Here is a 14,693-nt window from a genome sequence, read left to right on the forward strand (position 1 = left end):
ACAGCTTTTCTTAATTTGGCTAAACTTGGATCCTAAAGTGTTGCAATCACTCACTCTTCCCCGGGAGGGAAGTCAAGCCCAGATGGTGCGATCCATTTCCCACGCACTTTGGCAAGGTCACTGGAAGGGCCAGCTGGCCGCTTTCTTGTTATTGTAGAGTTATTTTATTTTTTAACGTTCTACTGATTAAAGTCCTTAAATCTCAAGAGGCCAGATGGAAACCAAGTAATATAGCACTTTTAGTCTCCTTTTAATGAGATCAGGACTGGGAGAGGGCTGGGATAGGACAGAGATGGAGAAGCCATCCGCTGGGTGCCCTGGGGCTCGATACCCAGAGGGCTTGGTGAGGGGTGAGTTACTTTCATCCGCTTCCCTGCAGGAAGTGTTGTCAGTCTCTATTTTCCAGAAAGCTCTCATGATGGTTTCTGTAGGACTTTGCACTTCATAGGCTTCAGTTAAAATTGGAGTCAGCTTGGTGAGTGGGAAACTGAGAGGCCTGTCAAGACATTTGGCTCTGAAAGCCCCTACCTGCTCCTGCTCTACCTGGGGGCTGATGGGCATTTAAGCATGGAGGGGGTCACTGAGGATGTGCTGCACCCTCCCCCAGACCTGGGGCCTACTGGCGGGGTGCAGCTTCAGGTTCTGCTCCCTGTAGAAGAGCTTCAAGCAGCCCACAGCGGTGGGGTGCTCCCAGTCCTGATGGGCTGGAAGGGCCCATGCCCACCCAACCCAGGTCTCAACTGACCAGGTGCTGGACAGTGGATGGCCACCTGCTGCACTGCCCCAGCGGCACCCACATCGGCTCTGGGTCAGCGGGGAGCTGCCTCAGCCCCATGTTCATCTAATGAAGGGGGAGAAGGAGGGTGGGCCAGGCCAGGTGTGGATGCTAAGGAGGCAGCCTCAGTGAAGAGGGCTTCGCAGAGAAGGGCCACAACTCCAGTAACTCCCACCAGCCTCTTAGAGTCTCTCCAGCCCTCTGTAAGTCATCACCATTTTATTTCACAAACAGTTTAGCATCAGCTGTGTACAGAACCCCACGTTAGACCCCGGGGAGCAAAAAGGAAAAAAAAGAGACAGGAACGTGTCTGCTCCCAAGGATATTCTAAAATGGTCAACAAACACAAATCTACCCACTAAAGGGCCTGAAAACAAAACCAACCCAACAGCAGTGCTTATTTATCAAACCAGAAGATTTCAAAAGATGAAGTCCAGGGGCTAGTCAGAGGTGACAGCAAAAAGTGAAGAACTCTCATGTGCACAGAACGAGGGCAACCCACGGGGACGTTTGCTACCAAACTAAGGCTGGGCCGCACCCTCCAGCGCCCTAACAAGCAAGGTGTTCTGCAGGCTCACCTGGTGGGATGAGTGACCTCAAGAATTATTTGAAGACTTGCTCAAAAACGCAGATTATGAGGCGTCAATCCTAGAGGATCTGCTTCAGTAAATTGGGGTGGACCCAAATCTGCATTTTAATAAGGTCACCGAGGTTCTGCCGTAGCATCTGCTGCGAATCACACTTTGAGAATCACTTTTTTACTAACTCAAACCAGGCCCTTCCCTGTAACAGCCTCAGGAAGGGAACATTCAGGAGGGGGCTGTCCACTGTGCAAGACACCTCCACAGGCGGCGCCCTCCACCCCTAGTGCTGCCCCCCAATCCCCGCCACACACAATACACATCACCGCACAACACACACACACACACACACACACACACACCACACCACACAGACACACCACACACCACACACACACCCCACACTACATACACCCCACACTACACACACCACACACAAACCCCCCACCTACTCATTCGCTTCTTCAAACACGAGAGCTAGCGCGCACGCACACCCGATAAGTACACCAGGGGCCATTCACCCCTGTTCCGGGCCTATAATCTGTGACGCAAGGTGGGGTGAGCTGGCCACCCACGCGGTGACGCAGGAGCAGGCGAAGCGGCGAGCAAGCAGAGAGGCGTCAGGACGACGCTCATTCTGCTCGCTTTTGCCATTAGAGACCAAGCGCGTCATCGCCTGACGCTGCCCGGCTGCGCGGGAAGGTGGAGGCCCCCGCTATTGTTCCTTCCCCCGCTCTGCCGCGAGAGAGGCTCTTACCTCAGCGCCCAGACGTATTGATCTCGTTTTGCAGCCAGAGAAAATGGAGACGGGGAAGGAAAGTGATCAGAAGGTGAAAGCAGCGAGGCCCTGCGCACCTGAAGTGTTCATACCTCCGCTGGGTGACGTGGAAGGAAGGAAAGGACAGCGAAGGTCCTGTGCAGGGTCGGGCGGGGGACAGAGACCGGGGCAAGCCTGGCCCTTCCCAGTCCAGGGCTGGAGAGGAGAACCACGACCTTCTCAGCCTCCCGGACGCCTGCCCGCGCCCCCTGTCCCCCCTCCCCAGCTAGGGCAGAGAAGCTTCTGGCAGGAGAGGGGCAAGCGGAAGTGACCGCCACAGAGTGTGAAAAACTCCCTCGTCCTCGGGAGCCATTGGCACAGCCGTGGAAAGTCTAACATCTGGTGTGTGGCCCCCGAGTAACCTCCTGGATCCAGGGAGGAGCTGGTGCTTGAATAACTAACTCCAGGGCCCGGGAGGGAGGAGAGGCCACAGTTGACCTTCCTCCCCGCCTGAGTTCAGGCGGGGCAGCGACAGCCCACGTGAAGGGCAGAATTCAGGAAGAGAAGTTCCCCCGGGGCCCAAGCTGAGTGTGAGGTCGCAGGCTCCCTCCCACCCCCGGCCAGGGCCCTCGCCCACCTCTTTCAGCTGGGATGCTTCACTGAGAAGCAGAGCTCAGTGAAGACGTACCGACCAAAGTTCCAAGAGGGGGAGGGGGAGGGAGGGGCCGTCGGCTCTGTAAAGGGCCTTCTAGAAACAGGGCAGCACGGTGTGCGTCTTCCAGGGCTGTGGGGACCCAGGAGCCTGCGGGATGAGGGGCCTGGCGGCTGGGGAAGGAGCTCAAGGCTCTCCAGCCTACGTTAGGGGACGAAAACAGTTGGGTTTCTTTTGCCCGCAACTCCCCAGGGCACCAGAAAACTAGTGGTCACCAGCCTAGGAGTCGTGGAGAGCAGGGACAGCCCTTGGTGGCGTGGCCGTGACCGCCGGGGCCTCAGGGTGCGTTAGGCCTGGGCGCCCTTTCCTCCTCCGGAGTGAGGGGCACGGCCTGGACTTCTGTCCCCGCAGGGCCCGGGTTCTGTCCTCCGGGCCAGGGAAGTGCTGGGAGGGAGACTGGGAGTGCTTCTGCTACCCTCCCGGTTCTTTACAAACCCCGAGTGCTGGGGGAGGGGGCGAGGGACTGAGAGCTGGAGGGTGCGGGGCGATGGGGACTTCAGGCCCGCTCGACAGGTATCTGAGGCAGGCGAGGCCCAGAAACAGATACCAGCGCACTCTGGATTCCAGCCAGGAGCAGGTGGCCATCACACCCCAGGCTCCTGGCCCCACCTCCTGAGGCCCGCGCGGGAAGCCTGGCACCTTTCCCGGCACCAGCTGCGCCGCCTGGCACCAAGTCTGCACCCGAGAGAGCCCGCAGCCCGCGCGCTGCCCCGGGGACTGGGGGCGTGACTCACTCCCTGCCTGCTAATCACTCCCCTCTCCTCCGCCTCTCGTCGCGTCTCGCCCAGCCTCCCTTCCCTTGGAGAAAAGCGTGCCCATCTGACGCCTCGCCCGCGTGCTCTCCGTGACACAAGCATCTGTCCTTGCCGCTGCCCCTGCTCTGTGTAACCCCCACACCGCCCTCCCCCGCCCGCTGCCTCCTGCTCCAGCCTCCGCCGGGACGACTGTCTGCGCGCCATACCCCCTCCCCCAGCCCCGCCCCATCCTGTGTCCGTCAGGGTGAGCTCTCCGCACCTGGCAGGCAGGCTGTGTCCAGCAGCCCTCCCTAACCTCTCTGCCCACCTCCACGCCAGAGGCACAGACCCCCAGACTGGAGGCGTCTGAGGAGGGAGCATCAGAGCACAATGGCCAAGCTCTTCCTTCTCAGGCCACCATTCAGCCTTTCCATGACCAGCCTGCACCTCCCCTAAAGGGAGCCAAGAACAGGGAGACTCTCAATTTTGTCTCTGCTTTGACCAGAGGCTGGAAGAAGAGTCTAGCCAAGTAGGCAATGGGAAGGTCCCGAGACTGTGGAGGATGACTGTGACATGACACCACAGGCCAGCCTGATAGGGAAAATGACCCCCTCCTGCAGTGCAGCCAGGGCTCCCAAGGAGCAGAGTTTGGAGACCAGACTTCTGGAGCAGGCTCTGGTACCAGCACCAAGCTGGACCCTGTGCACTCACAGGCCCTCTCTGGGCTTCTGTAAAATAGGACAACCCAACTGTTTGATACCCAAGACCACTTCTAAGTGTTTTGTCATGATGAGGAAAAAAAAATCTGACCTAAAATCTGAAGCAGGCTGAAAAGCCAACATTACTTGCATGTGAGTTTCAGAATATATAACAGCTCCTTTTTTTTGTTTTTGTTTTAAGACTAAATACAGAATTGTCTTCACAGGCCTGTGAGCTGGGCAGTTATACAGAAGCCAACAGAGAAGGGCCCTGTGCTGGGTTTAATGCTCTGCCACAGCTATCTTTAAAGTCTTGATAATTTCTGAACAAGGGCCCCACATTTTCATTTTGCACTGGGTCCAACAAATATACTTTAAACGTTGGCCAAGGAAAAGCAGCATGGATGTGCCTGCAATAGGATTTTGGCATCTAGAATACAGAAACGAACATTTCCTCATTTTCAGTGCCTGGGGAAGTGGGGGAGGGTGAGCCCATTAAGGAAGTGCTTGGTGAGAGTTAAACTGTTCAAGGGGACTAGGAGTCCTATATTCACAGTAGTTACTGTCCCTGGAGCCTAATGCAGCCAAGGCTCTGCGGGCTGATTCAGACATTCCCTCAAGTAAGAGTCTACTGTTGTCTAATATCCTATGCTTCTTCCATAGTACTAGGATTAGCTGGCCATGGCCAAAAAACTTTTCCCTGATACCTTTGCAGCTAGGTGCATCCATGTGATTAAGTGTTGGCCAATGGGATGTACCTAGAAGTGCCACCACCCGGTTGGTGTATTCCCTTTCTTCTGAGTTGTATTCTTTTTTAACATTTTTTTATTGATTTATAATCATTTTACAATGTTGTGTCAAATTCCAGTGTTCAGCACAATTTTTTGGTCATTCATGGACATATACACACTCATTGGCACATTTTTTTCTCTGTGAGTTATCATAACATTTTGTGTATATTTCCCTGTGCTATACAGTGTAATCTTGTTTATCTATTCTACAATTTTGAAATCCCAGTCTATCCCTTCCCACCCTCCACCCCCCTGGTAACCACAAGTCTGTATTCTCTGTCTGTGAGTCTATTTCTGTCCTGTATTTATGCTTTGTTTTTGTTTGTTTTTGTTTTTTAGATTCCACATATGAGCGATCTCATATGGTATTTTTCTTTCTCTTTCTGGCTTACTTCACTTAGAATGACATTCTCCAGGAGCATCCATGTTGCTGCAAATGGCATTATGTTGTTGGTTTTTATGGCTGAGTAGTATTCCATTGTATAAATATACCACATCTTCTTTATCCAGTCACCTGTTGATGGACATTTAGGCTGTTTTCATGTTTTGGCTATTGTAAATAGTGCTGCTATGAACATTGGGGTGCAGGTTTCTGAGTTTTATTTTTGATCGATAACATAGCAGAAGTTTTAAACCTTTAGACTAGGATCTAAAGGACTCAGAAAAACATGCTGTTAGTTGTTATCATTTCACAATAGAAATTTATTTAAGAGTGAACTGGCACATAATGTGCCTTTTAATGTTTAGTTTTTCAAGCAGTAAGATGGGACTAGAGTTCCATCTCTACAGGGAATGCAATTGAGGAGGTCAGATGTTAAGGAAAATCTCAGATACGTGCAATGAAGAAGAACTGAGCAGGGTATGGGGGGATGATGAGTGACAGGGGTGCCATTTTAAGGATGGCATGAAAGGGTCTGAGGAGCTGATATCGGAGCAGAAAGCTTAATGAAGACAGGAAGGAGCTGTTACAGATTAGCTGAGGGAAGAGCATTCCAGGAAGAGGGATGCATTCAAGTTGTTTTGCTGAAAGTGAGGATCTCTTAAGATTCAGACTTGTATAATTCCAACTATCTGCTGCTATCTCCGTCTGGATGTCCCAGTAGCAGCTCAAACTCAATGTGTTTAAAATTTCTCTTCTGCACCAAACCAGTTCCCCTTCCTCTGTTTCTGTTATTAGTGCCACTATCTTTATATCTTCATACCTTCATAATGACATAAACTGAAATCCTGGAGTTGTGTGCAGCAAGTCACCAAGCTGTGATGAGCTGTGAAATGCTCATCAATCTTTTCTGCCACCTCTGAAGTCCAAGCCGTGGATTATGGAAGCAGCCTCCTCACACAATCTTCCTGCCTGCAGCTGCTTCAGCTTCTGTCCATCTTCAGGACTGTGGTCAGTCATCTTCCTTAAGCACTTTGACTTTCTCTGCTCAAAAAGCTTCAGAGTCTGTACAAATAAAGTCTACAATCCTTAGTCCAGTAACTAAGGTCCACCTTTCCTTGCAGTCTCATCTTCCTGTGCTCTTCTAAATACACCTTGGCTTGGGGTTCTTTGCAGTTTTCCAAAGACATCTCTTCCTCTCCAGTCTTCAAGTCTTGATTCCTGCGGCTTCCTTCTCTTACTGAAATTCGATTGCCACCTCTCCCATGAAGTTTCTCTTCAGCTTCTCACTCAGCAGAGCTTTCTCTGCCTTTGACCTATGAAATCCTATCTGCATCACTTTTTTTACTGGACTTTTTCATTGTAAAAGGAATACAATATTGACAAGAGTTGAAAATGGAAAAACAATCACCTGTATTCCTGTTTCAACAAGTGAGTTTACATTTAGATATTTTTTCTAGTCTTTGGCGATCTGCATGCATATTTTTACATAATTGTAATCATAGTAGACATACAACTTCGATTTGTTTTTATTTCTACCCAACACTTTCCCTATCTTCCCACATAGTCTTTTCAAAGTAGGAGTTTTAAAGAGGTCAAAATAAGTCTGTGTCTCATTCAAGGATGTCTTTCATAGAGTTGAGGTACTACAATTTATTAAACCATTTATTACTGAACATTTGATGGGTTGTTTTTTAGCTATGAGAGAAAAAGTGTATCTTAAGCCTTCTCTGTATTCCTAGCACCTAGAGCAAATTAATTCCATCAGTATTTATTGAATGGATGGATAAATGAACAAATGCACATAACAAAACATAACTATTTCCTAGCCAGAGTATTAATATTTTATATAATAATATTGTTGGGGGGCTTTGCACATTGTGGCAGATTGTATTTTTTAAAAATGGCCAAATCAACATGTCTCATCCCACATGCTGTGAAATAGGACATCCCTCCATTGAGAGGTGGGGGTCTAGGTTCTCTCCCTTTGAAATGATCAGTTCTTTCTTGGGTGTCTTGATCAACAGAATGCAGTGGAAGAAACATGGAACTTTCAAGCTCAGGTTATAAAAGGTAACATGCTGTCTCCACCTCCCCCTCTTTCTCAAGATACTTGTCCTTGGAATTCAGCCACCATGTTATAAGGAAGCCTGGGCCACACGGGGAGGTCATATGTGGGCCTTCTGCCCACATTACCAGTTAGGTCCCCAGTCAACAGCCAGCATCAACCACTAGACACAGGAAGGAGCAGCCCTAAGATGATTCAGCCTTGCCGCCCCACACATTGTGAAGCAGAGAGAAGACATCTCCACCGTGCCTTATCTGAATTCTTGATCCACGGAGGGAGATACTAGAAGATTATTGTTTAGGGGGCAATTTGTTATGCAGGAGTGACTGAAACACACACAGTTAGTCCCATGTTGTATTTCAAAAGGGTTGTACCAAGTTGCAGTGCCACCACCAGGGGAGGGATGCGGCAGACTCACCACAACCCCATGAGTCCTAGAGTGTGGCCTCTTTGTGGGCCACACTTACCCCAAACTGCAAATCTCATCTCCCCTTCTCAACTGTAAGCTCCTTGAGGGGATACATCACTGCATTTTTGTTCACAGTTCTTAGCAGACACTTGGCAAATGCTTGTGCATCTGTGTATTTGTTAAAAGTATACATAGCCAGGGTATGCGTTGTCCTGGCCAGGAAGCACAGACTCTGACCGTGGAGTGGACTGAAGTATCTTGGTCTCCTCATCAGAGAAAGCAGATTCCAGAGAAGCAGCTCAGAAAACACATCTTCTAGTCCATTTATACACAAACTTGGAGGAAACTCTATAGTGTTTCCGGGAACATGATAATGGTTTCCTGTAACTGGATCAGAGCATTCCCAGCCCTCATACCTTGCATCCAACCGAATACAGCTCCAGCTGTGAGGGCTTTTAAGATGCCACCAATTTTGCATTCTACTGAGAAACTACTGGCAGATACATATCTAGTTGGCTTTTCTCCTCCAGCCTTGTACATACTCTTTATTATTCAATCAATTTTTACACAGCCCAACGAAAAGGAATGCATGGAAATGTAGAGCGGGTCCTCTGGCCTTCCCTTTTACAATTTTAGATCCATGGCCAGTTGCCAGCTCCTTGCTTTCTTCTCTGCCATACTTCTACTTACCATCCAGGGAGCTCTCCATGGTCTTAGCATGGAAAGCACACTCATCAAAAATGCCAGTCCAAATAAAGAAAATTATTTTTCAAGTGACCTGTGTCTACTTAACCCAATTATTAATTCAGCAAATATTTACTGAACACCTAACATCCACTTGCCCTCAAGGACCTTAAAGAAGCTGCAGTCTAATAGAATCTCCATCATTTACAGGAATTCCGTCCATCCAAGAGACTTGCAGATTCCCTTGGGTATTTGTTCTAGCATTGCCCCACTATTACACCTGCCAGGGTAGGGTCAGGAGAACAAGCCAACCTGTGGGTGGTTGAGTGGACAGGGGGGATATGTGGGGAAACAGAGTTGTCAGGTGGGAAAAAGTAGCAATTTACTCAGAGATACACAGTTTAAATGAAAGATCATTTCTCCGGCTATAAAGAAATCTAGTGTTTTATTTAAGAGACACTGTATTCTAGGATGTGGACTTTGCCTCCAGGTTCTAGCCAAGGCACTTGGTCTAAGTGGAGTCTAACCACCACTTTAAGGTAGTTAACTCCAGGAATTTTCAAGATGGCATCAAAAAAAAAAATTTAAAGCATGATGCAGAATATTTAACTGGAAGCAGAGCATTGTACTGAACTTATTTTTAAGGGTGGTTAACTAACTTGAGATGGAAGTCATATAACACCTTTTCAAACCACCAGGTTTCAGGGCCGATGGCTTCAGTTCAGACTTCCTTCTGCCAGGTCTCACTTGCATGAGTTAGCGGAAATACTCCTCTGCCCCTCAGGCTGCGCAGTGGATGATACCCTCCCCATTAGACAACAAGGCGCCTTTCTTTGGAGCTGGAGCTCAGTAAGCTGATGCCTATATTCTGGGCCAAAACTATCACAGAGCTGCCTGATTTCAGTCTACACACCATGTGTTTGAGGAAGAATCATGCCCGGCTGCCGCTCCTAAAAAAACAAGTTTTGCCCCCAACAGAGCATATCACCACCTTCTGACTTTCCTCCTATGGGATGCAGTGCATGAAAGCAGAGTCTGATTCAGGGTTGTTATTTTTTCCTTCTAGTTTAGAAACGGGAAAGGAAGGAGACAGTGTTTCCTTGGTAGACCAGAAAGCCCGGCCTTCAGGATACAAGGGTGGTACTGTCTCTGACTGGGGGATGGCCAGGTCTGGGGTGGGGGAAGGAAAGAGGGAGCAGGAGGCAGATAGAGCTGGGCTAGGACGGTTGGGGCGGGTGTTGAGTGTGTCAAAGCATGAAGATCTGTGTACATCTCAGCACGATCCAATGATGAGAGTTGCTTTACAATGCCAAAAGGGCCATTTCCTAGTTTTACACTAATATTATTTTGAAAGACTTTTTAAAGCCATTTTTTTCCCTTACCTGAAAGCACTGTCTTCCTCTATTTTCGTTCAGCTTCTCAATAGCTTCTCAATGATCTCTGAGGTATGAAGAGTATTTTTATCTTATAATCAGAAATCACAGTGTAAAAGGGTACTTGCCCCGCCCCAAAAGTGACAGAGCTCAGTCCTCCCAAGTCTCAGCCCATTCAGGCCAGTGGTCCTTCTAGCCAGACTGACTGTGGAATATTCATTTTGTTGTTCATCCACAACAGTGCCTGGGGTTGTTTGCATGTGACTTTGTTACACAATCTCTTTGAGGTCACTGCTGTCCTTGGTGGACAGGGCTCTGGGTGCACACGAGGCTGTTCTCCATATCTATCCTGCTGTACTGGACTCTCTTCCCTAACCCTAACTGAGGTGCCACCCTCTGTAGAATCCATAACCTGTCCCCCAGATCAGTGTGGTTCATTCAGTGTGGAAATGGAATTACTGATGACCATCCAGGGATCAAATTAGAGATGTGGCTCAAAGCTAGTACCTGACAATCCTGCAGCTCAGCAGGGAAAGGCCATTGGCATACACCATGAGACGTGGCAATGTCAGCAGGGACCAAGAAACAGATGCTGAATGTGCAAACCCCTCTCAGGCAGACATGCTTCCACACAGACCCTTCCCAAAAGCGTTCCTGCCAGAGATCCTAGCCCTCTGCTTATCCTCCTGCGCTTCTGGCTCTACCTAATCTGGGGACAGCAGTGACTGAAGCCACCTGGAGGGATGGGTGAGCCAGCTAGCCTCTCTCAGCCCCTCATAGCGGAAACTGCAGCATCTGGGACAATGTGCTGCTGCTAAATGCAACGACTTCACCCCAGGTCACTAATAAAGACACCCAATAATACATGGAATTGGCTGTCTTTTTCCTAATGCCTACCCTTTTCAGGCAGAGCCCCCTGCTGCAGCTCTTTAGGCCTGAGACTGTTTCCTCCTCCTTAGGCCTAGCCACAAAAGGAAAGTCAGTATGCCTGGCTGCTAAAAAGGTGTCCTAGAAAGAGAACTCAAGCCTTTTCTAAAAGGTAGCTTTAGCCATCGTCAAGTCTTCCTGAACAGCAGCACAGCTCAGACTAGTAAAAAAATCTCAGGTCTTGTATGAGGATGAGACAAGCTATGAGGACTCACCATTAGAGACTAAAAGTCACTTCTGAATTCATTCATATGGCTACTAAGTGTCAAAAAAGGGGCACAGATCTAATCACCCTGGGGGAGAAATGACTGCCAGCTGGAGTGGTCAGGACCAACTCCAAAAAACAGCAGGTTTAATTACAGCGAAGTCTCAAGGCAGGGGTAGACTGTAGAGGGGGAGGGGGCATCCCCAGAGAGTGATCGGGATGGGAAGGGGTAGCGTGCAGACAGCCCAGCAAGGAGCAGCCTGCACTGGCTAGAGCCAAGGATCCAGGTGGATAAGGCTAGCTTGGGGCCAGATTGTGGAGGGCTTTAAATGTCAGGCCAAGGAATTTATCAGAATGAAATGATCAAACAGGTGTTTTAGAAAGATGAATTGGAAGAGAGTGGGCAGGATGAACTGGAAAATCTAGAAGCATGGCAACAATTAGGAAGCTGTGAGATTAATTAGGCTGTTGTAGTAGTCCTGTGTGAGTTGATAAGGGTGTAAATGAGGACAGTGGCAGCAGGAATGGAAAGGGACAGCTGCAAGAGACATTGTTAAGAAAGAATGGATGAGATTGCTGCCTGATTGGACTGGGGACCCGGGGAGCTCAAGGAATCAAGATGACAGCAGAGTTTTGAGTGTGGGTGACTGGTAGTACAATGAACAGAAAAAGGGATATTAGAAGAGGGAGCTGTTTCAGCAGATGTGAATTCAGTTCCAGACATGGAGAGTGTGCAGGATATCCAAATGGGAATGTCTGACAGGTCACAGGAAATTTAACACTGGGGCTCAGGAGAGACGGTATGGTTGGTGATAAACTTGGGAATCAAATGCAGAGAGGTGATAAATGAACCCATGGAATGGATGAGATCTCTTAGGAAAAGCATATACAGTGAGACAGAGGACCAAAGCCTGTATGGTGGCTCACAGAGAAAAAAATGTAACAATGAATATATACATGTTCATGTATAACTGAAAAATTGTGCTCTACACTGGAATTTGACACAACATTGTAAAATGATTATAAATCAATAAAAAATGTTAAAAAAAAAAAGGACCAAAGCCTGACTTTTGAGGAATGCCAGCATGTAAAGGATTTATACTACAAAGCTGAGTTTAGAAGTGCTACCTACATGCAACATGTCTTCACCATTAAAGTATCAGTTTAAAGTGTATATGAGCCTGAGAAAGCCGAGCAACACAGCATTTTTGTCTCAGTAGGAACTAAATGATAAACACCTAAATATGACCATAAAACAGAAGTAAAGGCTGATATTCATAGAGAAAAAAAGAATAAGTGATGCAATGAACATAATCTAGAAGATTAGTGGGTTTGGTCCAACAAGGATGAGTCAAGTAAAGCAAAGAAAAATTTGTGAGAAATATACTATAAATGCCATTTAATTAGAGAAAAATAGGTATTTACTCATTTTAACACAAGGACCAAAAAATTTACCATATCTGCAGTGCACTGTCTTCCTGAAGTATGAATTCAAACTAATTCATCAAAATATTTTTAATAAAAGCTACATTAAAGTATATGCTGGCTCAAACATTTGTGAAGACAAGTTAATACACAAAAGCTAACCAGAGTATAGTAACCCACACCAGCTTTAGCATGCAAACAAAATACCTTTTCTTTTTTAGTGTGTATCCCTTATCTTTTTACATGAAATGTTTACTATATATTGCATTTTTTGACACTTACAAACTCTGAAATGGTAGGCTTAGATTTTAATATGTTCTTATATTTAACATGTTTATTACTTCTTCTAAAATATCATAACAAACAAATTTAACATACATCAAAAGCAATTGAAAGACAGGAACTTTCTTTCCTTTGGACATCAGATTTTTAAAAAACAGGAACAGGATTTAAAAATTATACAAAATGAGCTGCATATGTAATACTGACATGCAATTATTCAGAAGATACTGGTTTTAGCTGCTTCCAGGTAATGGAAGCAGTCTCTAATGTCAACCCAGAAAATACATGCAATTGCTAGCTAGCCTCAGAGATACTACATACACATGTTAAAAAAAAAAAAAAAAAAAGATGGAGAGGCAAGCAAAACTTAGAAACTCGATCATTTCTTACTTTTCAGATATTTTGAATATATCTAAAAAAATTACCAGATAAGATATCATATGATCTTAAAGAAAGGAACTCTTAATACAGTATTAAGGAACAGTGAAATTGAGTTATTAAGGCCAAAGCAATAGTTTTCTTGATGACTTCAGCCTCTTAGATAAGACCCAGATAGTTTCATTCTGTCAGCTAAATTTAATCCAAGAGTTGACTTTTTAAATGCTAATACTGTCAAACCTCTTTCAATAATATTTTAAATACACACACAAACTAATATATTATTTAGAAGTTTACCTCATTTCTTTAAGTATGGGTCTTGGGCTGATCTGCCGAACACTGGGGAAATACAAAATAAATTAGCAATTTGCTTGTTTCTTTTTAAGTATCTTTACTAAATAACTCAATTAAAAAACAATTTTTGTGGGAAGAATCAGGTGGATGATTCTTATTTGGGGGTTATAATAAAGAAGGACTCGTGATTAAGGGGGAACTGCACTGTTGTGGGTCAACAAAAATCTGAAGGGTTGTAGTTTTGTAGGCAACTGAAAAATCTGAAATGATAAAAAACTGAAGGTACTGCTTCTTGGTGTAGAAGACATAGGACACACTTTCACAAAGAAGTTTCATAATAGCTAATTTTTCATTAAATCTATAGCCTGTAACATACACATATGTATCTTATTTCAGAAGAGGCAGTGACTCAAAGATGCTTAGATTTAACTTATGATTCAGTCAAATAAAGTCCAAATGTTTGGAATTAAATAACCCACTACTCGCCAAAAATCCATAAAATGTTCACACCGGATAGACCAAGATTAACTCTCCTACAAAGAGAAAAAAGAAAAGTTTTAGTGGAATTGGTTGCCAAGCATTTAAGGTCTTTTTTCCCAAATAACTAAAACAAGAGTCTTTACAAGGAATACATGTTTAATATGATATTTAACACTTTTCTGCAATAAGTTATGTAACACATGGTTTATCAGGTGAATTCTAGTAACAGTAATTACTTTCTTAACTGTGCTTAAAACCCAAATTTAGAATAAATGGATTTATGGAGTGTTGAAAATTAGTTTTTTCAGTGGACCCCAAGAACTATTACTACAGATAGTCAGCAGAAAAATTTTAGGAAGTAAGATTAAAGTAAAGGTATTGATAAATTTTAAAAATGGAGGCTACAGAGATGCCAGGCCTCTTAGACAATCTTACATACTTGACTTGAATTAGGAGTTTTCTAATGAATAGAAATGCTTTAAAAAATCTGCATATGAGTATTAATACAGCTTACACTAAACCACACTGCATATGACAAAAAGAAAAATCTACTTCTATTTCAGGGAAGAATATAACTGTATTCAAAGTATGAGGGGAGGAGAAGAGGGCCATAAAGATAAATTACTCATCTAACAAAATAAATCAACCTACAATGTCCAAGTCTGAGGAATCAATGGAGAGCTGCATACTTCCATTACCTGGAACTGCGGGAGTATTAACATCAGAAAAAAAAGCTACAAG

General features: G+C 45.8%; 1 protein-coding gene across 4 annotated transcripts in view; it reads right to left on the reverse strand.

The window, feature by feature from the left end:
* Nucleotides 1-12,475: 12,475 nt before the first annotated feature.
* TMEM209 (transmembrane protein 209) overlaps nucleotides 12,476-14,693 on the reverse strand; it is a 28,354-nt gene continuing 26,136 nt past the window's right edge. For all 4 annotated transcript variants that reach the window (XM_006184708.2, XM_014559287.2, XM_032483335.1 and 1 more), the window contains exon 15: nucleotides 12,476-14,005. In XM_006184708.2, coding sequence (XP_006184770.1) covers nucleotides 13,951-14,005 — 55 coding nt within the window. In that variant the 3' untranslated portion in view covers nucleotides 12,476-13,950. The remainder of the gene's footprint in view (nucleotides 14,006-14,693) is intronic.

The sequence above is a fragment of the Camelus ferus genome, chromosome 7, assembly GCF_009834535.1.
Source record: "Camelus ferus isolate YT-003-E chromosome 7, BCGSAC_Cfer_1.0, whole genome shotgun sequence".
Classification (NCBI taxonomy): domain Eukaryota; kingdom Metazoa; phylum Chordata; class Mammalia; order Artiodactyla; family Camelidae; genus Camelus; species Camelus ferus.